Source organism: Trachinotus anak, unplaced genomic scaffold, assembly GCF_046630095.1.
Source record: "Trachinotus anak isolate AG129_WGS33_773 ecotype Australia unplaced genomic scaffold, CSIRO_AGI_Tana_v1 ptg000033l, whole genome shotgun sequence".
Classification (NCBI taxonomy): Eukaryota; Metazoa; Chordata; class Actinopteri; order Carangiformes; family Carangidae; genus Trachinotus; species Trachinotus anak.
Window position 1 is genome coordinate 8,973,947 of NW_027273884.1, and position 27,419 is coordinate 9,001,365.

At 41.9% G+C, this 27,419-nt stretch overlaps 1 protein-coding gene across 1 annotated transcript; it reads right to left on the reverse strand.

Annotated features, from left to right (window-relative positions):
* Window positions 1–1,074: 1,074 nt before the first annotated feature.
* On the reverse strand, window positions 1,075–10,431 carry LOC139614052 (gap junction alpha-10 protein-like). Its single transcript, XM_071471148.1, has 2 exons — window positions 5,988–10,431; window positions 1,075–3,324 (listed from the first exon to the last, which is right to left on the reverse strand). The coding sequence occupies exon 2, from the start codon at window positions 3,283–3,285 to the stop codon at window positions 1,816–1,818; it is 1,470 nt and encodes a 489-aa protein (XP_071327249.1). The 5' UTR covers window positions 3,286–3,324; window positions 5,988–10,431; the 3' UTR covers window positions 1,075–1,815.
* Between the last annotated feature and the right edge of the window lie 16,988 nt (window positions 10,432–27,419).

Consider the following 27,419-nt stretch of genomic DNA (forward strand, 5'->3'; position numbering starts at 1 on the left):
TCCAGAAACATACTCTGAGGAAGACAAGACACATAAAACACACATTGTATGGAATTGAGTAAAGGAAACATCGTTTGTCCAGTGTCATTGCTCCATCAATGCACCTAACATTCATCATGTCTGTAAACCTAAAGGCAAACATTCACATCTGGGAACAACATAGAAAACTAGAAAAGCACTCAGTAGAGCGGTCCAGGTCCAGATTATAATCTGGATCTGCACCTAACTGTACAATGTCATAGATCCATAAATATGTTTGATTTCCTAAAACAAGATCCAAATATGAGTTCCTGAGAAACTGATGAAAATGTCAAGGAAAGTAAAACATTCCTGGATCTGCCCCTTTAACAGGCTCTGCACCAAAATTCAGTGGGTTCTTCCCTGGCTCATGGCCCCTCTCTCCACCAAGGTTTGGGCAAATCGGTTCACTAGTTTCTGCATAATCCTGCTATCAAACAAACAATAACCTCCTTGGAAGAGGAGGTTGAGCCTTCAAGGTGCATGTTGAGTACAGCTGAGCTTTTCCAGTGAGGTGCGTATCAACATGTGTATAATTTTAGACGTGTGATATAACTGATGACATGTATGTTTGTACCATGTGACTGCATGGTGGTGATTTGAATCATGGAGTAATATTTGTCCTCAGAGAGAAATTATGTATTCTCATGGTTTCTGCTTCTGTGACACCGACTTGTTGTATATGTGATGGATCCACCAAGTTAAAGAAAGACTTCTCCAGTTTGTCAACACTTTGATCTTATGTCTCCCAGTAATTGGATGGTTTGAGGATCCACTGTAATAAGGTGATGGACAGAAATGAATGTATCTACATCTTGACAAGCTGGCAGCGGGGCTTTTGTGTCCCCCAGCCTCATCTGTGAAACACTGTTCTCAGAGGAGATCATTTCTGAAAAAATTAAATCATCTTAGTCCCAACACAGTTGAGAAGTTGTTTCTGAATTGCAAAAAATTATTTTCCATTATGCATGTTCTTTGCCCACACTGACGACTCACTTAAGTTAAAACAGATATTGAGCTGAACTTGACGATGTTAACACATTTGATGTGTAGAGAGTATGTTGATTGTGTCAACAGTAATTACTGTAAACATCTATTTATAATTGAAAACTACAGTCATGCTTTTCCATGTACTGATATTTAATTTGAAATATACAAACGTGTATTTGCCTGTTTTACATTCTGGCCAGTAGATGTCACTCTGTTAACATGAAGAATCAAGAAATGAACCTTTTTTATGTTTAATGCTATTTTCTGTGAATTCCATTGCACAACAATTTGAGCATGAATTAGTAATTAGTGAGCACAGTTTATTAATTTAAGAGCAGGGTTTCAGGTGTGTCTCTATCTGTGCTTATGGAAGATTAGTTGTGATCTGTAAAATGTATATACAACAGAATCTAATTGTGCGTTTTAATATATTTCTTAATAATTCAGTTTGTGCTTTAAAGTCATATGTCAGCTATAATAAATTAATAAATATTGAATAGTTTCATAGTTTTTAACTTAGATCATGTCTTATAATTTAGCATTTTCCTTGTTATAATACTTCATTCATTTCAGGAACTTACAAAAATATTGAAAAATTCTGGGTAATGTTCTGTTTTGACTTCTTTGATAATCCACTAGCTGATGTTTCATGTTTTACATAACTGATGAAGATTATTGATAAAGATGCTCTGGACAACAATGGCAGATGAAACCTAGGTGGGAGCTGTCAGGTAAAAGCTCAGCTTCATAACTTTGCCTCTGAACAGAAAATGTCTGCTGATGGTCTGGACTAGTGTGCAATATGATTCAGACATAAGACAGTCTCTTGTCTTTACTTGCCATTGACATCCTCCGGCCTCCAGCAGGTGGCATCATGGGCATGTCTCCCTGCAGGGACCCCAATTCATCCGACTCCTCTGAGGTATGTAAGGAAGGGCTTGTGGAGCCGCTGATGGAGGAAAAGCTCTCAGAGGGTGGCCTGATCATGAAACTGGTCTTTCTAGGGTTAGGGATCAGGACCTCACTCCCCATTGACTCTCTTCGCTCGTCATCGTTAAGGTCTGTGATAGCTCTGGGTCTTAAGGTGCTACTGGACAGCAGAGCTTCCAAATGGCTGGGGTGAGGATGTTCTCCCTCATGGATTTCCTCAAGGTGACTTGTTGAACTTTCCTCTGCATTGGACACAGCTGAGGCCCAGGGTGGATGGTGGTCCACCACGGCTGTGTGGCCCTCTGGGCCGTCAAGGGGTTGGGGGGCTTGCATTGCACAGTTCTGGTCAGACCTGGGTGGCATTCTTGGTTGGGGGCAGATATAGCTGGTCTGACTGTGTCCCAGATAAGCCAGACTGTTGTGTCTTGGTGCATCCTGGTTAGCTTTGAGCCCAGTGCTGTAATGAGGAGGCTTCATGTCCGCCTCTGGAATCACTCTGAAGGTCTGAGTCAAAGGCCCATTGTGAGGTGATAAATTGCTCATTACACAAAGGTGTGGTAAGGATGCCTTCTTCTTGTTCTTGTAAATCAAACTGTCATCTTCTGTGTACCTCTCTCCGAACAGCGTCTGTTTGATTTTCCTGATGCCCAGGTGAGATATTTCCAGAAGGTTGAGGAATAGTGACACACCAGCGATGGCGAACATGAAGACCATGAAAATTGTCTTCTCTGTGGGCCTGGAGATGTAACAGTCTACACTGTTGGGGCAAGGCAGCCTCTCACACTTGTAGAGTGGCTCTAGTTGGATACCATAGAGTATATACTGGCCCAGGATGAAGCAGACCTCCACCACAGAGCGTGTAAGGATATGGATGACGTAGGTTCTCAACAGAGAGCCTCTGAGAGGTGCCTTCTTCACCTTCCTCTGCTCATCTAGCCTCCTCAGCTCCTTCTCCATGCGCTTATGTTCATCCAACGCCAACTCAGCCTCATCAAGCTCCTCTTTCAATTGGGCCCGTCTGCGGTGGCGTTCCTTCTCCAGCGATCGGATGCAGTAGAGGGCATGGCCCATATAGACCAGTGAGGGCGCAGACACAAAGATGACCTGCAAGACCCAGAAGCGAATGAGGGAGATGGGGAAGGCACGGTCGTAGCAGACTGCCTTGCAGCCTGGCTGGTCAGTGTTGCAAACAAACTCAGACTGCTCATCATCCCATACATCTTCAGCGGCTGCTCCAAGGATCAGCATGCGGAAGATGAAGAGTATGGTAAGCCAGATCTTGCCCACGATAGTGGAATGAATATGGACCTCTTCTAGGATGCTGCCCAGCAGGTTCCAGTCACCCATGGTCAGCTTCTCACCACTTCACTGCCACATGTCCTCAAACTGTGGGGACACAGCATACATGAAAACATTATGAGAACATACGCCCCTGGGCTTACACAGGTAAAAGGCCCTTCACCTCTTTGATGTATGCTAAGGCCCCCAGACTGGAGGAGACACAAAATGACTACATAACAACACAACCACAGTGCAGTTTTTTTTCTCTTTATGATAACTGTGTGTCTGTTTGTGATCATTTTGTGTCTCTGTGGTCGTTTTTTGTCTTTTGACTGACTTTGACGAGAGGCCAACTTGGGACTGGATCACATGATGTATGTCAACATGTTGATGTACCCACAAGTACTGAGTTGTTATAACTACATGATTACATGAGAACTCAGCAGTTATTATGCCATTATTACATGAGTACTCATTATTCTTGGGTCGGACACACTCATCTTTGAACTCACCCTTAGTTTTCATCTCTACTACACACCTGTAAATTATTGAGACTGTATCTTGCAGGTTGTGATGATAAATCTGTCCACAGACAGACAGTATTAACACCTTCCAAGGTACTGTCTCTGCAGTAGTTCCTCCCTACAGTAGGAGTCTCCAGGACCACATTTTGCCATGATAACACAATGAGGATGTTGCCCCTGGGCCAGTGATTAGTAGGACAATTTGATAATCCATCCATGACAGCCTGCACCGCGTGAGCCCCAGAAAGCCAGACTACATACTAGGTAAGTTATCCTTTAAAATTTATCACAGTTTATTACAGCTTGGGTCTGTAGCTCAGGCCATCAGCTCTGTTGCTTATAATAACACTGCACTTACTGATGAGATTTAGTGACTGTTTTGTTGTAGCAACATAACTAATCTAATGAATAAATCTAATGAGGCAAGAAACACAAACAATGTCACTAATAATTACACAGATAAGTTGGGATTTAAGCTGTTGTGGATGTTTACAACAGACAGTTTGCGAGATTGTTTACAACCTCTCTGAATGTCAGACTGTTTGTGTTTGTTGCTCCAAGATCCCAGGTATCCCTCTGATGAGTACAATCTTATCAGAACTGGTAAAACCCAAGAAAATCAAACCCAAGTTTAATGCACAGCATGTTATTTGCTGCCACTCGGTGTCTCAGTCTAAACAAAAACAAACAATGGAGTTTGGTGGCGTCGTGATGTAGTGTGGAATCATTGGAATTACTGACTTCACCCTTGCCGCCAGCTTCTCCCAGTTTGGATTCTTTCAGTGTCAGTTGGTCAATAAGTTTTTGCCAAGAGAAGAATTATCCACAGAGGTCTCTTCCTCTCCAAACCAAACACACCTGGTGATTAAATCTGGCAAAAACACTGAATAAAGCAGTTTCATTTTAAAAATCTGTGATTCTCTGATGGTGTTCTTCAGACACAGAATGTCTCAGAGGGGCTAAAAGCTGAAGTGCTGCTAATGTTTGCTCAGCTTTTTTCTCTGATAACTTCAGATCCAGACATGCAATGACTAAAATCATCTAAAATCATCTTCATCTGGTTAAAATATAGAGCTGAAAATAAACAAGGTTTAATATGAATACTGTAAAAAGTGGGTTAAAACTGGATAAATAGTCAATTTTGACACTGACACATGCACAAAGACGTTATGACGTCATTGACAGGCGACCAATGAAACAGAACGCTACCATAATTAAATCACAGATTTCTCTGGTTTGAGAATTTGTGATGATGTAAGAATACAACTCAACAACATGTAGAACAGAGGTCTGGTTGTTTATAGACATTTTGATGTGGGAAAGTTACAGGTTATAAATTGAACTAAAATCTCATTTATCCTTTACAGAATAATGAATAATAAAAGGACCCACAGTGACATTGTGTCTTTTCATAGTCTCTGACCTCTCTACCCAGTCTGTGGTTGTCAGCCTCAATCTAATTGATTCCTACTGAAGATGTAAAAAAACATTCACTAATTTTCTACAGCCAACCACTCTGGCTTTTAGCAAAGGTTACTCAACAAAGAGGAACAAGTGCATTTGTTACCTCTGACAAAGAGGTTATGTTTCTGCCTGTTCATTTGTCAGCAAGATTAAACAAAAATTACTGAACTGATTTTCACAGAACTTAGTGGAGGGATGGGACATTGGGCCTGGCAAGAACTCACTAAAGTTTTGGGTAGCAGATCTACCCTGAATGTGATTTTTTTTCTGAAGTAGTGAAGGTCTGCACTTTCTGAGTGCCTTTTCAGTTGGGGACTGTTTTCAGGGGTGGATTAATCCACACTTGGTGCTGTAGTGAGTAACTCTGGCAGTATAATGGTGAATGGTGGAAATACAGGACTTAGACTATACTGTACCTCATTATATCCAAAAGAAGATGATGATTTCATCATGTCACTGATGTTTGAACCATAGTTGGTCTTTTTCAAGGCCTTGAAGAAAGTGAGTTCGAAACGTTGTCACTGCTGTGACAGCGCCTCCCGCTGTGCATTCACTGGACAAATAAAACCGAGCTGTGTGGTGCCATAGAAATAAACATGAAAATTAAAGTGTCATCTGGTTTTCTGTTAATGTCAGAAATTAATCTGATATTAACACATTAACTTCATTTCTGTCTTTTCATTTCTGTCCTTTTAAGAATAACAAATAAAATAAAACATTTACAGCTACTGTTGAGCTGTAAATGACACCAAATGACAACCATTTATCAGGATCACTTACATATCACTGGTATGGGGTTCCTCTTTGTCTCTTGATGGACTTCATTATGTTCATATAAGCATCCCAGGAATGTATCGTTTCTGTATGGCTACCCCATGGAGGTGTTTGGAGGTCCTCTTGCGCCAGTCCCAAACTTCAGTCCACATCCCTGTGCTCCCTCTTACTTTGTTTCTATCTGTGTATCTGTGTGTGCTATGGCAGGAGCCTGTGTGTTCAGAGTGCTCTCCCGTGTTACATGCAGGGTTCACAGGATGTGAGCATTGATCGTCTCCTGACGGGACAATGCCCCCACCGCCCTCCCCTCTCCCACGCCAGCAGTGCCAACTCCAACCAGTGCCATCAATATCACCCTCTCTGACAGAGTGAGTTGATATTTGTTTATGGCTGGTTTTTCACATAGGGCCTGCTCCTGGGGCCCTCAACATAAAGATGTTACTGAGCCAGTGGGGAGGCCTTCACATTTAAGTTCGGCTCAGTTCACCTAATGTGGAGAATGTGGTTTCACTTAACCTGCCTTCTTCTTGCACACAGCTTTTAATTTGGTGGGTTGGGGATATTCATGCATGACTGCCTGGCATCCCTGCTGTGTAAATTCAATGCAACAAAGTATGAACAAGGACATAGTAAAAGTCTTCATGTGAAAATTACTTAACAGTGAAAAATACATGCCTACATGAAGGTCATGATGGGATTTGGTAATTACTTTTGGAATCGTCTGGATTTTAGAAACTGTGAGCAACAAATAATGAGCTTAATGGCCTTTTATTCATTTCTCAAAAGTTCAAAATTGATAAAGACACTGAGAGACTGAAATAAGAAGACTGACATCAATCTCATGTCTGTGTGTTAAGTAGATGGGGTCAAGATGGTTAGCCTAGCTCTGCATAACGACTGGGAAATAGAGGCAAACAGCTAGCCTTGTGCTGTCCAAGATGGATGTAGCCTCTGTGATGTCACTGACAGGTTCCTGTAGAGTGCTTTTTGAAGTTGAGAGTGAGCTGCTCCACCGTCACCATCTTGGCAGTGCTTGACTCCACCCCTAACTCCCAGCTAATCCAAAAATGGTAAAAGATGTCTTTGGAGCTAAGACTTCAGTGCATGTGGTTTGTGGCAAGCATCCTAACCCACCTTTCACTCAAAGAGGCCACACCCTCAATTCCCCATAACTTTAGTCCTTTATAAAATGTAAACTGGTGAGTTCTATAAAATTCACCAATACGGGTGTTATGAAGGAGGAAATTAGCTCTAGAGACCAGAATAGTTTTTGTATCAGGCTGTAAACATGTTTATTTCTGCTGTAAAGTTGGACATTTTAACATGGGAGTCTGTGGGGACTGACTCACTGTGGGAGCCAGACTCTAGTGGTCATTAGAGGAACTGCAGCTTTTAGCTCTTCACTCTTGATGCTTCATGTTTCAGCCTCAGAGGTTCTTCTAACATTTCTGAAGCTCATTATTTGTCAGGCTGACCAGCTGTATCTTGGTTATTTAATCTGTACACAATAAGAGGTGTAAAAATAACTGCATAAAATTATCAGCTGCATGTCCCCTCAGCTTTACTGAGCTTTTCAGCATCTTTAGCTTATTATTATATTTCAAATCCAAATTGGATTGGAACTTTTAAAATGATGATTTTTTTTAGATGTTATTAAAGTCCCACAGTCATACTTCAACACAAAGGATTAGACCTGGTTCACCATGAACATGTTAGCAACTGGCTAAAAAAACTAACTATAACCTTTACACAGTGTTAGTCCAGGTTCTTCTCAAGCTTTAACATTAAATATAATCCTTCTCTTCGTTCATTTCATGTACTCTTTCCTACAGTACACACATTCAGGTTTATGGTGTTTTGAGTAGGCAAAGTAGCTTGGATGCACAGCTGTATGTCAAAAACAGTGACATGACATAGGCATGTATTTTTAGCATATTGAGTGCTGACACTATCCTGCCAGGGAGGCCCACATGCCCCCTCCCTCAGTGTCCAGAGTAAAGCAATAGTACATATTACTGGCTTGATTTGAGAGCCCTGGTGTTTGGCTGCATAAAATGACCAGCTGTGCCCAGAGGGCCTTTAATTAGGTTTCCATCGCGCTCTGACAGAGTCAATGTTGCATTGATTTGATTTTCCCTCCAGAAGCTGCTGCTGTGGTCGCTGAGGCCAAATGCCAGATGTCACACCAGGATCATTGGGTTACACAACCAATGGCTGCTTCATCAGAAGCTCCACCCAATGGACTGACAGACAGCTGAACAGCAAGGGCGGCACTTTGTCCAATCTGTCAGTTTGTTGTTTGACACTGGGCCTAAATTCACCCACGTTAGTCTTCATATCCTTGTGAGGACTTAGTAACCCCAACTTACAAAGACCCTGAATATAGCACAAGTATTTCCATTTTACTTTCTATCATACTTGTACTTCACTAAGTCACAGGTTCAATAACTTACTGCTGCACTACATCTATTTATTTAACAGGTAGTTTTCACTTTGCTTATTTGGATTTTTCATACAAAATGAATGGAATAAAACTTCCTGACAGTTATTAGTTTTATTAGACAATTATTAGTTTTAAACTAAGGTCTTTACACTAATTATAATAAGCTCTATCTCAACAGCTGCAACAACTGAATACTCCTTACACAGTAATGAATCAGTAACAATAATCTAATGATCCCATGATTGCAATTTACTAATAAAAATGGCTTTTGGCATTTTTCTGTTATTTGACAGTTGACAGTTTAAAAAGAAGCATGAAACAGGCTGAGAGAGGGAATCAAACAATGGGGGTTTTAGTTACAGTCCAGACAGTAAATATTTGGACAGTAGGATAGTTTTTGTTCTTCAGATTCAGAGCTTCAGCACGTTCAATTTAAAATAAAGTAAAATGGAGACAAGGATGAAGTGCCGAGTCCTAGCCTTACATCAATCAAAAAAACTGTGTGGGAGATACAGCCCATACAGGACCCAGAGTTTAGGGGTTCATGAATAACTGGACAGATGACAAATGAAGTCAAACAAAACCTTATTCAATATTTTTGTGGAAAACCATTTTTTTGCAGTCAATGACTGTGTGAAATCTCCACCCACAGTCACTAGCAGATGCTCTGTATTGTCCCTGGTGATGCTCTCCTTGGCAGCTCAGTCAGACTGAGATCAGGTGACTGACCCTGACAAGGTTGTGTCTGTTCAGGATCATTGTTCTGCTGAAAGATGAAACGTTGTTTGATGCATTTGGCTGAATCTGAGCCACAGACTGCTGCATGTACATGTCTGTATTCATCCTCCTGCTTCCATCAGCAGTCATCATCAATAAATATCAGTGTGCCAGTTCCGTTGGCAGCCGTCCATGCCCGAGCCATAACAGAAGCACCATGTTTGACAGATGAGACTTTGGGTCATGAACCCTCCTTTTTTTATTCCACACTTTCCTCTTCACATTGTTTTGACAGAGGCTGATTTTTGTTTCATCAGTCCACAGAACTCTGATCCAGAACAACCAGTTTCTTTTTGTGTATTTTTGCGAACATCAGCCTGTTTTTGAGGTTTACTACGAGTTTGTATCTTGTGGTGAATACTATGAGTTTATGGTCATCAACTCTTATCTTGATCTTTGACAACATGTCTGCCCACATCCAGGAGAGTATTATTGTCTTGCTCTGAGGTCACAAATGGGCTTCTTTTCACCATGCAAATTGTTTTTCAGCCATCCACAAGACTTGTGCTCGTCAGTCATTTGCCAATTTGTGTTTTTCCTGTGAACACTTTTTAATCACTTATTAACGCTTTATTATGATGTACCAGTTGTTGATTTTTGCAAACCAAACTAATCATTATCTCTTTAAATTGGATGGTCACCACTTTACTCCAAGAACAACAGAAGTTGATCTCAAAATCTGATACATGACATCTTCTTTTATATTCCAAAAAGTACCTAGTCATTCCCCCGCCCATATCAGATTACAACATCACATTGTTATTCACTAGAATACCTGGGCTGGGGGCACATATCCTTATCTCTCAAAACTTGTGCTGAAAATAGTTTGAATCCTTTTGTGTTCTACTGAAACTGGTGCTGAATTCTCCTGTATTCTACTGAAACTGGTGCATCCACCTGTGCATTGTTCACACAATTTTTCATGCTCAGGTCACAGTGACCTGAGGGCACTCTGACCCAGCGCACATTAACATGCCTCGCCATGCCCCGGCATGTCTATTTTTTTAGTCAAAGCCTCCTCCAGTGGACATCATTATATTCATCAATTATAAATGATCAATTATATGTTGCCATGGCGCTGCGGATGGCTGCCTCGGTGTGTTGGTGTGCACTTTTTTGCCTTATTTTCTTTGTAAATTCAGTTTTCTGCATTGGTTTCTGGAGCTCTCTCACCAGAGAAGAGCTTGTTAACATCAAAGACACAACTCCAGAGGATTTTTTCCCACATTTCTCGACTCACCTGTGGAATTATTGGACATTTTGGTCAGAGGTCACTGACCGTTACTCTCGCAGTGAAACACCGGAGGAGAGGAAAACGTGCCGGTGCGCTTGCGCGTCTCCGCCGGTGCAGACTTCGCACACCGCTCCCAGGTATCTTTCTCTCCAAGGTGCGTTCACTGCCCAACAAGCTGGATGAACTTCAGCTACTAAAACCACCATAAAAGAGAGGGAGAGAGCCAATGAAAGGGTTAACAGATCTTATAAAAATGACACAATAAAAATAAAAATTAAGAGAAGGCGTATAAGGGTTAATATTTGTGAGGGTTAAAAGACCTTAGGGTTAGAGCCCTGAGGATGGTTAAGGTTAGGGGAGGGGCCATGTACAGGTTAAATAAAATTAATTTTGATACAGGGATGGTTGGTGTTAGGCACTCTCTACTAGGTGGTTGTGGTTAGGAATTAGGTTCTGGAAAGTAATAATGAGAGAGAGGGAGAAGGAAAAAAAAAATAAATAAATAAAAATGTATGATTAATTGTGTTATCCTGCTGGTTAGGGTTAGGGTTAGGTTAGGTAAAAGGCGCAGCACTCTTGGGAGGGCTGCGAAGGGCACGGGCACACGAGGACCCATTAAAAACATTCAAATAGGTCTCTTTTAAGATAGTACCAGGTGCTTAAAATTCACTTAGGGGTGGTGGGGGGTTGGGCTGTGGATTCCTTAGTGTTTTAGTATTTTGTTAGGTAAAAAAGTCAAAAGCATCCTCAAAGAATTGTTGTCCAATCGGACATACAATAGGCACAGGCACACAGGACTTCCACTTTCCCCTCTCCTTCCACTACACACAAAGAGACAGTCAAAGAAATCCGGTTTCGTGGCCCAGAATACCATCGATGGTAGACTGGGCCACATCCACATCCCACCTGACCTTCAGCGACATACACACACACACACACCCACAGAGTCTCCAGTCCAGAGATGGCCTCCCATATTTAAATGGCTTCATTTAGACCGCTGGGCACATTAGTTTTTAATTTTGTGATCCAGCGTCTCTCAGCCATCCATCTCTGGGCTGATGACCAACCTGCCCTGGTCTCCAGGCCTGCGATCAAAAGATTCTCTGCACCATGAGCACGGAAATGCACATAAACTTCTGTTGTTTTATTTGAGCGCTGAATATGATATAGATGTTGTTGTAAACGTGCCCGCAGCTTGTTTTTAGTCTGCCCCACATACAATTTACCACATATTTTACACTCGATAACATACACCAGATTTAAAGAGTCCAGCTGGAAAGTTTGCCAGACTGGAAAACTCATATCTGTGTGTTTGTTTTCTACATATTTAATTACTTTAAAATGTGCATTCCGTTTGTTTTTTTCTTTAGGTGTCAGAGAGGCATGGACCAACATATCATTTAGATTTTTGTTTCGTTTAAAAGCTGATATGATTTTGAAATCAGAAAAAGACTGAATAGCATCCTGAAGTTTTCCAAAATTAGTTTTTGCCATTGAATTAATTTTGAGTGAGAGCGAACAGAAAGTAGTCACCAGAGGAACTATTTTTTTATTTTGTTCAACTCTGGAGTCAATCTGTCTCTCCTCTGTGGAGCTCACAGAAACCTCCCTCTTTATGGAGCGCAGAAAAGTGCGGCTGTAGCCTCTCCTCCTGAGCGCTTTAAAGAGAGTCCTGGTGGCCATCTCCACATCCTCCGGCCTTGTACAAATCCTTTTAAACCTTATAAGTTGGGACTTCACAATCCCCTTAAAAGTGTGTTTTGGATGAAAGCTGTTTTTGTGTAACAAAGCGTGTGTGTCTGTTGGTTTAAAATAGACCCTGGTTCCCAGTCTCCACTTTTCTGCGCTCTCTTTCATGACAAAAACTTCAGTGTCTAAAAATTCAATTTTTTCTGTTTGTAAGTTATACTTTATTTTAATTGAATCATGATGGTTATTCAGGATGCTAATGAAATGTTTGAATTCAGGCTCTGAGTGAGTCCAGACTCCAAATATATCGTCCAGGTACCTCATATACAATATGGGGACCTGAGGGCACTTGGGGAAGACAGTTTGCTCCCAGGCAGCCATGTAAATATTGGCATATGCCGGGGCAAACTTCTTCCCCATGGCCGTCCCATGTACCTGTAAATAATATCTGGAATCAAACTCAAAGTCATTTTTTGTTAAACCTAGTTTTAAAAGCTGGAGAAGGGCCTCATCTGGTCTGGCTGGATCCGGGTATTTTTTGAAAACCTCTTGAACCGCTTTTTTCTTTTCTATATCTATAGAGAAGAGCATGGCTCCAGGACAAACCTCCACAGATTTAATTTTTGAAACAAACTCATATGTATCTTTAATGTAGCTGTCATGTTTCTGGGACAAGGGATTCAAAAAACAGTCAATATATTCAGCTACCCTATATGATTCACTCCCACAGTCGGAGACAATGGGCCGACCCGGAGGAATCTCGTGAGGAACTGTCCAAGTGCTGGGATCCTTATGGATTTTTGGAAGCAGATAGAATTTCCTTGGACGTGGCGGATCTTGACCAAACAGATAAAATCTCTGTTTAGAAGAGATGTATTTCTTCACGTACAGTTCCTCCACGATCCTCCGGGTCAGCACCTGTGTCTCCGACTGTAGGGAGTGTGACAGCGGCCTGTAATGAACTGAATTACTCAGTTGTCTGTTTGCTTCAATGAGATATTGTGTTCTATCCATAATAACTATTTTTGATCCCTTGTCCGCAGGCTTTATGACTATATCCTCTCGTTTTTTGAGTTCTTCCAGCGCTTGTCGCTGTTCCACACACAGATTATCCTCATCTACATTAACGGCTCGGGTCCCCTGGAGTCCCCGCAGGTCCAGCCCAATCAGCCTCTGCAGTGGCTCCGGCACTGCATCCCACTCAGGTTCCCACCTCGAGGGCTCCACAAACAACATCGGACCCGAGTCCGTAGTATATTCAAAATGATTTAATAGTTTCAGACGCCTGTGATACTCATATAGATCTCTTTTGAAGTCGTTTCTATCCACTTTTAGTGGGGTTGGAATAAAAGAGAGGCCCTTCTCCAGCAGTTTTTGTTCAGCCTGATTTAACATAACAAAACGAGATAAATTAAGCACATTAGAATGTGTGGGGGTGAACGATGTCGTTCCCCCTCCCCTTAGTTTAATTGTTTCATCCAAGATTCAAAAATGTTTAATGCCGTTTTGGCTGTCCAATGTACCGGGTCGTGACTGTGAACTCTGAACTGGTGGTCCTCCACCATGTTCAGAGTTTTAAAGTGTTCCAACAGAAAGATATTTGTTTGTTCTACCAGAGCTCGCACACTCTGTGGCAGTTTATCTGAGCACTGGATCAGTGGCACAAAGATCTGTGCGTGAGGAAACACTCTACGGGCACATGCCCTCAGCTGCTGAAATTGTTTTTTGATGGTCTCCATAAGATTATTTCTTAAACAATTATTCAGACCAACCGAGAGCACGACCTTTTGAGCAGTAGAGCAGACAGCTAATTTTTCCAGCACCCCCTTCAGATGATGTATCTGGGCTCCAGGAAAACTATCAACCTGCACCGATGAATGCTGATAATCAGGAATTCTGGACAGGTTGGAGTCTCTGATCACCAACATCGGCTGTGTCACTGTCAAGGCCCAGAGCCTGATTTTCTGAGAGGTCATCTGATGGCGAGTTGGTCTTTTACTCAAAACCTGGGAGGCAGAGAGAAGGCCCCGCCCGCCCAGCGGGCCAGTGAGAGTAGCCCCTGTGCTAACAGGAGCCCCCTCTCTGCTCCCCAGGATTCCATCCGTAGTCTGTGTCGTGCTCTGTCCTGATTGTCTGTCTTCAATCACGTCCGGTATTAAAGCAACTACATTAGAGTGGACAGCTCTGCTCTCCACCCTCCCCACCGCATCCAAGAAGGAGTCGTCAGACATCTCCTCCTCCTCCTCACCCTCCTCCCCCCCAGCAGCACTCCTCTGTCGTCCCCCCTCCTCCCCCTGCTCCACAACCCCCCGACTCACCCCCAAGGGAAGCTGGCCCTCTATCGTAGGCCGCTGCTCCACCTTCTGCTGCATCCCCGCCACCCCCACTCCCCCCCCAACCCGCACCACATGCACCTCCGCCCGCACACTCAGCATCCTGCTCCCCCCAGGGTTAGCTCTCCCCCCCACAGTTTTTGCCCCGGCTTCTGCTGTGGGCTGTGGGGGGGGCCCCGATGTCAAAACCGCCCCCGGCCTAGGGTTGGCAAGAGCCGGAGAGCGGACAGAGGGACCACGATGGGGGCCGGAGATGGCAGCGGGAGACGGGGATCGCTCCAGCACAGGAGGTGGAGCGCGGCCCAGACCAGGGGGGTGAGTACGGCCAGGGTTAAAGGGGAGGGCGTTGTTATGGTTAGGAGAGAGGGCATGGTTATAGTTAGGAGAGAGGGCGTGGTTAGGGTTAGGAGAGATAAAATTTACTCGGCCACTGACTAGCAGTGGCCGAGTCATGCACACTCCATCACAGACACCCTGCAGGAGTGTCGCCCAGCTCAACTCCCTGAAAGGGATGATTAAAATGGGATATTGGAGTTGGGTCAAAGGTCATGATGGGTTGGGGTTAGGCAAAGGTCAAGGGATGGTTGAGGTTAGGGTTGTAGTGGGATAGGGTTAAAGGTCATTAGGGTTAAGGTTAGGCACAAATCCAGGGGTGGTTAAGGTTAGGGTTAAAGTACATGTTGGGGTTAGAGGTCACCATCCTGGTTGAGATCAGATGTCAGGATGTGGTTTTGGTTAAGATGAGGGTCTAAATTAGGTTTTAGAGGTCAAGGGTTAGAGTAAGGTTGAGGAGAGGAGGAAAGAAAAAGAGAAAGAGAGAGAGAGAGAGAGAGAGAGAGAGAGAGGAGGAAGAAAAAAAAAAAAAAAAAAAAATTTAATTATTTCCTTGACACAAGAATACCATTTTATTATATACTTATTTATTATTTAATCCCCGTGGATATTTAGAATCCAGATTAATAATCCACGATCTTTCAGTTCTCTGTCTTTGAATTGTAGTCCAATTTGGATTACATTGTAATATCGATGCTTGTACTGAATCCCATCCATGTTGAATAAAATGCTTAACCAATGGAGTATGAACTTCCTTTCTTTTCAAAATATTATGTCTGTGCTGTGCAAACCTGGTAAGGATCGTGTTCCCAGTCTCACCAACATATAGAAGGCCACACTGTTTACATACAATTAAATATACACAATTTTTAGTAAATATATTCCCATGATTTGGGATTTTGAAAACCCTTTGATTATATGGATTAGATATCCAAAATCGTTGTCTGAAAAAATCACCTTTGTATTTGACTCTGGGCTTCACTAATGATTTTATTTTTGCTCTGACTAACAGGTCCTTTAAGTTTTTATTCTTCCTAAAAGCAGCAATAATTCTGGAATCCTGTAAATCTTGTGTCTCTTTTATCATATTGTTAAAATTGTTTTTAATTACTCTGACCAATTTGACATTAGAAGGTGAGTAAGTAGTCACAAAGGGGAGAATGGAGGAGACCTGAATTGGTCTGATCTGGAGAAATGTTTTGAAGCATGTTCTAAGAAAAGTCCTAGAGTACCCTCTACTGGACAATGCGGAGAATAGCACCTTGGTGGCGCATCTGAAATCCTCCTTTTGAGTGCAGATCCTATGAAATCTTAATAATTGGGACTTTACTAAGCCTGCAAATGTGTGTTTGGGATGAAAGCTGCTCTTATGAAGTAATGCATGTGTATCAGTCTCTTTAAAGAAAACTTTAATGTCCAATTGATTGGTTTCTGAAAATTTTGGGCCTTTGAAAGTTGTTGTGTCCAAGAAATCTACTGAATTATGGCTGGTTGTGGATTTGAGTTTAATAGATGGATTGTGATTGTTAAGAATATTAATAAATAGTTGAAAATCTTCCTCTGAGTGGGTCCAGATGCCCCAAATATCATCCAGGTATCTATAATAATGTAGGGGTTTCTTATCACATTTCTCCAGTACAGAAGTCTCCCACTCTGCCATGAAGATATTGGCATAAGCAGGAGCGAATTTCTTCCCCATTGCTGTGCCTTTTATCTGTAGAAAAAATTCTCCATTGAATTCAAAGTCATTCTTATTTAAATTAATTTCTAACAGTTGAAGCAGTTCCTTATCAGGTCTCTTTTTATCATAATTTTTGTAAAATATGTTTTTTATAGCTTGAATTCCCTCTGCAATATCAATATTTGTATATAAACTATCTATGTCCATCGTGAATAAAACAGAATTGACAGGGATATGTAACTTTTTTACCTTTTCTATGAAATCATATGTATCTTTAATATAACTTGCATGAGTAACAGACAAAGGATTCAAGTAATAATCAAGGAACTCAGCAGTTCTGTACGTTTCACTATTGCAATCTGACACAATAGGTCTCCCAGGAGGAATTTCAAATGGTTTACTCCATTTAGCAGGGTCCTTATGGATTTTTGGCAGCATATAGAAGCGCCTGGGTCTCGGTTCAGAATCTCCCATTAAGTAATTCTTTTGTTTAGCATTAATGAATTTTTTCTCATATAATTTCTGAATAATTTGTTTAATTTGTGGGAGAGTATCCAAATAAATAGGTTTGTCTAACTTTGAATAATATTTGGTATCGTTCAATTGTTTATAGCCCTCCCACAGATATTGTTCCCTATCCATAATGACCACTGCGCTGCCCTTATCAGCTGGTTTAATAATAATTTCCTTATTATTGATCAAATCCTTCAAGGCTGAGGTTTCCTCCAGAGTCAAATTGGGTTGTAAGTGATATATTTGGAAAAAATTATTGAAATAATTTATGTCCCGTTGGATTAAATCCTTAATGCAAGGAGGCAATTGTGTCTCTGGAGGAGACCAAGTGGAACTGGGAGTAAAAGGCGGTGGTATCGACACATCTCTATCCCCATAGAAAACTGCCAGTTTAAGTCTCCTGTGGTAGTTTTGAAGATCAAGCCTGGATTGTTTTTTAATGTTTTTATTGCACCCCTTAGTGGGAATGAAATTTAGACCTCTGTTGAGAAGGGCAAGTTGTGGAGTTGTTAGCTGGATTTTTTTGGATAAAACCATAACATTCTTATACCCCTCCTGCTCAGGCAGGGTTAGGGTTAGGGTTAGGGTTAGGGTTAGGGTTAGGGTTAGGGTTAGGATTGGGGTTAGGAACCCGCCCCCTCCAGCCGGAGAAAGCGGAAGGTGCACGGTCCTTCCACCCAGGGTAACCCCCATCCATAAACCGAACCCTGCCGCGATTGGCCTCCCGGCGTCTATGGCCGTAGCGGACCGTAGTCCAGCCTCCGTCCATTTTCAGGTAAGTTTCCCTTTTTTTCTTTTTTTCCTTTTTTTCTTTTTCTTCCTCTTTTCTTCTTCTTCTTTCTCACTTTCTTCTTTCTTCTTTTTCAGGTAAGTATTCCTTTTTCTTTCTTTTTCTTTCTTTTTTTACAGGCTTTGTAATTATATGACCATAAATTTTGTTTTTAAGGTAGGTATTTATAATAAAAAATATATGAAATCAAACTGTCTATGAATTATTTATTTATTTATATTAATTAAGATATAAACAAAAAGCGCTTCTCCAATTGAGAAGGATTAAATAACAAAATAAACGAAAAAATTAGCCTTTAAGAAGGCTTTTAAATTTGTTCTTTTATAAAAAAATAAATAAAATTAACTTAACTTAACTTACATAGACCAAATCCACGTGTGCCTCCAGGCAACGTTTCGACTACTTAAGTCTTCCTCAGGCCAAAGGCACACACAAAAAATAAAAATAAAATATATCCAATCGAGAGCTGGCTGCAAAAGATGTTGCTGCTCCGAGAGCTAGGGTGAGAATGAGCTTCTCCCTCCTGCTTCGCCTTTTATACCCGCCCGGTTTCTTAAGTTTCGCTTTTTCAATTTGGTTCGTCTTTTTTAAATGTTCATTCGCCTTTTTAACTTTTCAACTTTTTTTAACCTTTTGAACCCATTTTTAACCCTATAATAGCCAATTCATGAATTTAAATTATATTTTTATCCCTAATTCCCATTAATTAATATTCTTTTAAATCTCTAATAATAAATTTCATAAATTAATTGTAATTTTAATGTAAATATTTATTGTTTTTAAATCAAATTATCAATTTGTTTTTAACAGTCCAATTAAATTATAATGTTAGGGTTTAGAAATAAATGACTGGGATTGGGTTAGGATTAGGGATTAAAAAGATAGTGGTTAGGGTTAGGGTTAGGGTTAGGGTTAGGGTTAGGGTTAGGGTTAGGGTTAGGGTTAGGGTTAGGGTTAGGATTGGGGTTAGGAACCCGCCCCCTCCAACTGGAGAAAGCGGAAGGTGCACGGTCCTTCCACCCAGGGTAACCCCCATCCATGAACCGGACCCTTCCGCGATTGGCCTCCCGGCGTCTACGGCCGTAGCAGACCGTAGTCCAGCCTCCGTCCATCTTCAGGTAAGTTCCTCTTTTTTTTCTCTTTTTCCTCTTTCTCTTTCTCTCTTCTTTTTCTTCTTCTTTGTCTTTCACACTTTCTTCTTTTTTCTTTTTTCTTTTCAGGTAAGTATTATTTTAAGCTTTGTAATTATATAACCATAAATCGTTTTTTTTAAAAGTAGGTATTTATAATAAAATAAAATATGAAATCAAACTGTCTATGAATTATTATTTATTTATTTTAATTAATACAAAGGTAAACAAAAAACGCTTCTCTAATTGAGAAGGATAAAATAATAATAAAAAAATTAACCAAAAAACAAACCTTGAAGAAGGCTTTTAAATTGTTCTTTTATAAAAAAGGTAAACTGAACTTACATCAATAAGGTCCACATGTGCCTCCAGGCAACGTTTCGACTCCCTTGAGTCTTCTTCAGGCCAAAGGCACACAAAAAAAACAAAATAATATATCCAATCAAGAGCTGGCTGTATAGGATGTTGCTGCTTTGAGAGCAAGGGTAAAAATGAGCTTCTCACTCCTGCTTCGCCTTTTATATCCGCCCCTTTTCTTAAATTCGCCTTTTTAATTTTGGTTCGTCTTTTTCATTTTTCGTTCGTCTTTTTTAACTTATGAACTTTTTTGACCTTTTTAACCTCTTTTTAACCCTATAATAGCCAATTCATGAATTTACATTATATTTTTAATTATATTTTTAACCCCAATTCCCATCAATTAATATTCTTTTAATCCTTTTAACCTCCAATGATGAATTTATAAAGTAATTGTAATTTTAATCTAAATATTTATTGTTTTTAAATTCAATTATCAATTTATTTTTAACAGTCCAATTAAAATGGTTAGGGTTAGGAATGAAGGACTGGGATTGGGTTAGGGTTAGGGATTAAAAAGATAGTAGTTATGGTTAGGGTAAAATATAGGGGATGGGGTTAAGATTAGAGTTTAGTGGTTAGGGTTAGGGCCAGAACCAGAGGTTGGGTTTAGGTTTATGTTTAGGCAGGAGGCCGAGGGTTAGGGTTAGGCAATAGAGAGTGTGGTTATGGTTAGGGTTAAGATCCGGGTTCGGGTTAGAGTGAAATATTTGGTTAGGTTTAGGCACCCAACCCCTCTGGTTGGGTTTAGGCACCCAGCCCCTCTGGTTGGGTTTAGGCAAGCCTCCATACAGGTAAGTACACACAGGTAAGTACCCAGGTAAGTAACAATTAATTCAATTTCATATTAAGACCAAATGGTTCTCTCGTTCCCAACATATAAATCCAATAACGCTCTTTTTTCTTGCGTTCCCAATCTGTCCAAGCAGCATTCCTCTGCAGCCCTGCCATTCTTACTGAATCAAAACCATGTACAATAAAATGTTGAACAAAAGGTGTATCCACTTCTTTCTTATTCTTAATATTATAGCGATGTTGAATCATCCTCGTGGATAAAGTATTTTTGGTTTCTCCAACATATTTTAAACCACATTTTACGCAAAATATAACATAAACACAATTGTTAGATTTGGGGCTGAAACCTTGATCTATCTTTACCATAGTTCTATCCCTAGCATTTCTGATAAATTTCAATTTGACAAATTGTTCAGCCATATAGTCAGGTTTCTTAAAGGTCAAAGAGGGCAACTTAGCTCTAACTAGGAGGTCCCTAAGATTCGGATTCCTCCTATAGGCCGAAATGACCCTTGACCCCGGAATGATCTCAGACCCCACAATGAACTTATCAAAATTATTCTTAAACACATTATTCAATTTCTTTGCAGTAGAACTAAAAGTGGTTATCAAAGGAATCAAATTCCCACGTTCCTTACTATTTTTCTTTTGAAATGTCCTGAGACACCGCCGTAGAAAAGATAAAGAATATCCTCGTCCCCGTAAGGCATCAAAAAGGGTATGGACTGCCCCTAGAAAATCCTCTTCCCGCGTGCAAATTCGTTGGAATCTAAGAAGTTGGGATTTAACTATTCCTGTAAAAGTATGTCGTGGGTGAAAACTGGACTTATACAATAAGGCATGGGTGTCCGTTTTTTTGAAAAAAACTTTAACTTCTAATTGGTGTGTATTTTCAAATTCTAAACCTTTAAACACTGTTGTGTCTAAAAAATCGATAGATTTATCATTTGTTTCAACTTTGAGTTGGATAGAAGGATCGTGGGAATTCAATATCTGTACAAAATTATCAAATTCTTCCTTGGATCCCTCCCAAACTCCCCAAATATCATCAAGATATCTTAAATAATGAAAAGGTTTTTTATAACATTTATGAAATGCTTCCTCTTCCCAGAAGGCCATAAAAATATTGGCGTAGGCCGGAGCAAATCGCTTCCCCATCGCCGTGCCCTTAATTTGGAGATAATATTCATCATTAAACACAAAGTCATTCCTCCTTAAATTTATATCCAACAATTGAATTATTTCTTCCTCTGGCCTTCTAGGATCTGGATACCTTTGAAAAATCTTTTTAACTGCATCAATACCTGCATCAATCTCAATATTCGTGTACAAACTATCCACATCCATAGAGAAAAAGAATGAGTTGGTAGGGATCCTCAATTTCGTAACCATATCAATAAAATGGTAAGTATCTCTTACATAGGCAGGATGTTTACATGACAATGGATTTAAATAATGATCCAGAAACTCTGCTGTGAAATACGTTTCACTCCCGCAGTCCGATACTATCGGTCTGCCAGGGGGTAATTCAAAAGGGATAGTCCACTTTTCGGCTTCTTTGTGTATCTTAGGAAGGATATAAAATCTCCTTTCCCTCGGGTGAGAATCACCTTTTAAATAAGCTTTCTGCTTTCCATTAATGAATTTCTTCTTCTTTAATTGATCTAAAATTTTATCAACCATAGGAATGGTGTCCATATAAATCGGTTTATCTAATTTTTTATAATACTCCTTGTCATTTAACTGTCTTTCGACCTCAAATATGTATTTATCCCTATCTAAAATGACAACTGCCGACCCTTTGTCGGCAGGCTTGAGAACCACATGTTTTGCTTTTTGTAGTTCCCGTAATGCTTTAACTTCATGAATTGACAAATTACGAATTTCTTGAAATGTATTATAATTGTTATTTAAAGTTTCCAGATCCTTATTTATTAAATTTTTAATTTCCACAGGTAACTTTTCCATTGGAGGCGACCAATTGGAGGTCCCCACAAAAGGTAAGTATACTCTTTGGTTTGCATTTTTAAAGTATGCCGCTAATTTAATTCGTCTGTGATAATTTTGTAAATCCAATTGAAATTGTTGTTTCTGATTCCTGCCTATGTCAAGAGTAGGTACAAAAGTTAGTCCCCTTTGCAATAAATCCCATTGTGGGCCCGTGAGAGAAAAGTTTTTGGCTAAAACCACCACAGTCTCTGCTGTAAGGGACTTACATCTGTTGACCCCCTCTCCGTCTGGCCTTAGAGGGAGGTCAAGTTTAAAAACTTGGTCCAATGGGCCAACATGGCTCCCGCCGTATCACGAGTCCAATGGACGTCATCCTGCTCCGTCTCGAACTCGTCCTCCGGAAGGAGAGGAATGTGTGGACAATTCCGGGTAAGGTATCGGTTGAGAATGTCCAGATTGTCTCTCTGGTCCTTCGGAAGAGTTGAAGAAAAGTTGACCAAGGGGATCCAGATCTCTGCAGCCGGAAACTTCCTCTTAGTCATTCGAATTGCGGCCTGCAGGTTTTTCACTGTTGTCTCTTTGCATTTGTTTTCCCTACCATTCATCCCGAATGATAGAACAACCTTCTCCACCGTCACTCCCCCAGGTGGCCACGCCTTCTCCATAAGATGGTATGCATGGCGGAAATGTGCCCCTGGATAACTGTCTATCTGGAGATTCCGGTTGAAGAAGGGCGGAAACCTGGAAAGGTTTGAGTCCCCAAGGATTAACCATTTTTTAGTAACCACCAAGTCCCAGTCAGTCAATTTCCTTTGTGTGTTGATGTGTCTGGTGACATAGAACTTTGGTGGCGGGGGATGTGTAAAATGGTCTACCGAATCTTCAAAGATCTCTGCGTCCCCCTTATCCTCATGGCCCCGTGCTATCTCCTGATCCGGACTCCATTCTTCCGGTGCTGAGGATTGCGAGGCAGTCAGGATATCTGATTGGGCATCCTCTTCGGCGTTGAGCTGGTCAAAAAGCTCCTCCAACTCTGCATGAAAGGAATCTCGAGTTGAGTCTTCCTGTTGTCTCCGAATCTGCTCCTCCTCTTCCTCCTCCTGTCCTACCTCGTCCTCCAAATTGTTCTCAGACCTCCTTCTCCCCTCCCTAGGTGGTTTGGGAGAGCTGTACGGGGGACTTCCTTCTGGCTGGGGAGGAGATGATACATCCCAGGTAGGTGAGGTAGGGTCAGTCATGGTGGAAACCGAGTGTTTGGTTTTAGGCGACCTCTGCCTTGCCGGCTGGGACTGAGTTCCAGCTGTTTGGACCACCTGTGTTTGTGTCCCAGTAGTCGTTCCCCCAGCCGCTGTCTCTGGCTCTGGCGCTGACTGTTGTCCCCCTCCGGTGACAACCCTTGTAGTGATGAGGGCCTCTGCGTGGTCCACTACATCTTGGGACAACCGTGCGAGGTTCCTCTTAGCCCATCTCACAGCCACCTGGAAGGCCGCCTTCCAGTCTGGAACCAACAACCCGGTAAGTTCCTGCAACACATTTTCCAGGCCGGCGTTGTAGTGGTCCATGAGGATGGTGAGTGTATTGTAGCCCCAGTTCTCCGCATTTCCCTTAATCATGTCCATTGTTTGTGGTGTTGGATTGGCTGGCTTGATCATGGTGGCTAGCATCTCCACCATCCTCGTGATCATCCTAGGCTCCTCCTTACCATCTTTCGGAGCCACATTTTGAAGATGGTGAACCATCCGGATCACCGTGTGCATCTTTCGGATCAGACGTCCAAATTGCGGGTCTGCCGGTTGTCGCCTGATGTCTTCAGACTCTCTATCCCGTGGAGAACCGCTTCTTAGGACCGGTCTTGCGAAGAATTGGCGACCCCTGACAACCGCAGCATAAGAACGGGATTGGGGTCCAGCGTAGCGAGGGTTCCCTGAGGGAGGCACTGGCCAATTAGGATTGGGGTTAGGAACCCGCCCCCTCCAACTGGAGAAAGCGGAAGGTGCACGGTCCTTCCACCCAGGGTAACCCCCATCCATGAACCGGACCCTTCCGCGATTGGCCTCCCGGCGTCTACGGCCGTAGCAGACCGTAGTCCAGCCTCCGTCCATCTTCAGGTAAGTTCCTCTTTTTTTTCTCTTTTTCCTCTTTCTCTTTCTCTCTTCTTTTTCTTCTTCTTTGTCTTTCACACTTTCTTCTTTTTTCTTTTTTCTTTTCAGGTAAGTATTATTTTAAGCTTTGTAATTATATAACCATAAATCGTTTTTTTTAAAAGTAGGTATTTATAATAAAATAAAATATGAAATCAAACTGTCTATGAATTATTATTTATTTATTTTAATTAATACAAAGGTAAACAAAAAACGCTTCTCTAATTGAGAAGGATAAAATAATAATAAAAAAATTAACCAAAAAACAAACCTTGAAGAAGGCTTTTAAATTGTTCTTTTATAAAAAAGGTAAACTGAACTTACATCAATAAGGTCCACATGTGCCTCCAGGCAACGTTTCGACTCCCTTGAGTCTTCTTCAGGCCAAAGGCACACAAAAAAAACAAAATAATATATCCAATCAAGAGCTGGCTGTATAGGATGTTGCTGCTTTGAGAGCAAGGGTAAAAATGAGCTTCTCACTCCTGCTTCGCCTTTTATATCCGCCCCTTTTCTTAAATTCGCCTTTTTAATTTTGGTTCGTCTTTTTCATTTTTCGTTCGTCTTTTTTAACTTATGAACTTTTTTGACCTTTTTAACCTCTTTTTAACCCTATAATAGCCAATTCATGAATTTACATTATATTTTTAATTATATTTTTAACCCCAATTCCCATCAATTAATATTCTTTTAATCCTTTTAACCTCCAATGATGAATTTATAAAGTAATTGTAATTTTAATCTAAATATTTATTGTTTTTAAATTCAATTATCAATTTATTTTTAACAGTCCAATTAAAATGGTTAGGGTTAGGAATGAAGGACTGGGATTGGGTTAGGGTTAGGGATTAAAAAGATAGTAGTTATGGTTAGGGTAAAATATAGGGGATGGGGTTAAGATTAGAGTTTAGTGGTTAGGGTTAGGGCCAGAACCAGAGGTTGGGTTTAGGTTTATGTTTAGGCAGGAGGCCGAGGGTTAGGGTTAGGCAATAGAGAGTGTGGTTATGGTTAGGGTTAAGATCCGGGTTCGGGTTAGAGTGAAATATTTGGTTAGGTTTAGGCACCCAACCCCTCTGGTTGGGTTTAGGCACCCAGCCCCTCTGGTTGGGTTTAGGCAAGCCTCCATACAGGTTAGGGTTAGGGTTAGGGTTAGGGTTAGGGTTAGGGTTAGGGTTAGGGTTAGGGTTAGGGTTAGGGTTAGGGTTAGGGTTAGGGTTAGGGTTAGGGTTAGGGTTAGGGTTAGGGTTAGGGTTAGGGTTAGGGTTAGGGTTAGGGTTAGGGTTAGGGTTAGGGTTAGGGTTAGGGTTAGGGTTAGGGTTAGGGTTAGGGTTAGGGTTAGGGTTAGGGTTAGGGTTAGGGTTAGGGTTAGGGTTAGGGTTAGGGTTAGGGTTAGGGTTAGGGTTAGGGTTAGGGTTAGGGTTAGGGTTAGGGTTAGGGTTAGGGTTAGGGTTAGGGTTAGGGTTAGGGTTAGGGTTAGGGTTAGGGTTAGGGTTAGGGTTAGGGTTAGGGTTAGGGTTAGGGTTAGGGTTAGGGTTAGGGTTAGGGTTAGGGTTAGGGTTAGGGTTAGGGTTAGGGTTAGGGTTAGGGTTAGGGTTAGGGTTAGGGTTAGGGTTAGGGTTAGGGTTAGGGTTAGGGTTAGGGTTAGGGTTAGGGTTAGGGTTAGGGTTAGGGTTAGGGTTAGGGTTAGGGTTAGGGTTAGGGTTAGGGTTAGGGTTAGGGTTAGGGTTAGGGTTAGGGTTAGGGTTAGGGTTAGGGTTAGGGTTAGGGTTAGGGTTAGGGTTAGGGTTAGGGTTAGGGTTAGGGTTAGGGTTAGGGTTAGGGTTAGGGTTAGGGTTAGGGTTAGGGTTAGGGTTAGGGTTAGGGTTAGGGTTAGGGTTAGGGTTAGGGTTAGGGTTAGGGTTAGGGTTAGGGTTAGGGTTAGGGTTAGGGTTAGGGTTAGGGTTAGGGTTAGGGTTAGGGTTAGGGTTAGGGTTAGGGTTAGGGTTAGGGTTAGGGTTAGGGTTAGGGTTAGGGTTAGGGTTAGGGTTAGGGTTAGGGTTAGGGTTAGGGTTAGGGTTAGGGTTAGGGTTAGGGTTAGGGTTAGGGTTAGGGTTAGGGTTAGGGTTAGGGTTAGGGTTAGGGTTAGGGTTAGGGTTAGGGTTAGGGTTAGGGTTAGGGTTAGGGTTAGGGTTAGGGTTAGGGTTAGGGTTAGGGTTAGGGTTAGGGTTAGGGTTAGGGTTAGGGTTAGGGTTAGGGTTAGGGTTAGGGTTAGGGTTAGGGTTAGGGTTAGGGTTAGGGTTAGGGTTAGGGTTAGGGTTAGGGTTAGGGTTAGGGTTAGGGTTAGGGTTAGGGTTAGGGTTAGGGTTAGGGTTAGGGTTAGGGTTAGGGTTAGGGTTAGGGTTAGGGTTAGGGTTAGGGTTAGGGTTAGGGTTAGGGTTAGGGTTAGGGTTAGGGTTAGGGTTAGGGTTAGGGTTAGGGTTAGGGTTAGGGTTAGGGTTAGGGTTAGGGTTAGGGTTAGGGTTAGGGTTAGGGTTAGGGTTAGGGTTAGGGTTAGGGTTAGGGTTAGGGTTAGGGTTAGGGTTAGGGTTAGGGTTAGGGTTAGGGTTAGGGTTAGGGTTAGGGTTAGGGTTAGGGTTAGGGTTAGGGTTAGGGTTAGGGTTAGGGTTAGGGTTAGGGTTAGGGTTAGGGTTAGGGTTAGGGTTAGGGTTAGGGTTAGGGTTAGGGTTAGGGTTAGGGTTAGGGTTAGGGTTAGGGTTAGGGTTAGGGTTAGGGTTAGGGTTAGGGTTAGGGTTAGGGTTAGGGTTAGGGTTAGGGTTAGGGTTAGGGTTAGGGTTAGGGTTAGGGTTAGGGTTAGGGTTAGGGTTAGGGTTAGGGTTAGGGTTAGGGTTAGGGTTAGGGTTAGGGTTAGGGTTAGGGTTAGGGTTAGGGTTAGGGTTAGGGTTAGGGTTAGGGTTAGGGTTAGGGTTAGGGTTAGGGTTAGGGTTAGGGTTAGGGTTAGGGTTAGGGTTAGGGTTAGGGTTAGGGTTAGGGTTAGGGTTAGGGTTAGGGTAGGGTTAGGGTTAGGGTTAGGGTTTAGGGTTAGGGTTAGGGTTAGGGTTAGGGTTAGGGTTAGGGTTAGGGTTAGGGTTAGGGTTAGGGTTAGGGTTAGGGTTAGGGTTAGGGTTAGGGTTAGGGTTAGGGTTAGGGGTTAGGGTTAGGGTTAGGGGTTAAGGGTTAGGGTTAGGGTTAGGGTTAGGGTTAGGGTTAGGGTTAGGGTTAGGGTTAGGGTTAGGGTTAGGGTGTGGGGTAGGGTT

What these genes read in the sequence shown, in the direction of transcription:
- LOC139614052 (XM_071471148.1), bottom strand. Translation starts at nt 3,285, where the DNA reads ATGGGTGACTGGAACCTGCTGGGCAGCATCCTAGAAGAGGTCCATATT.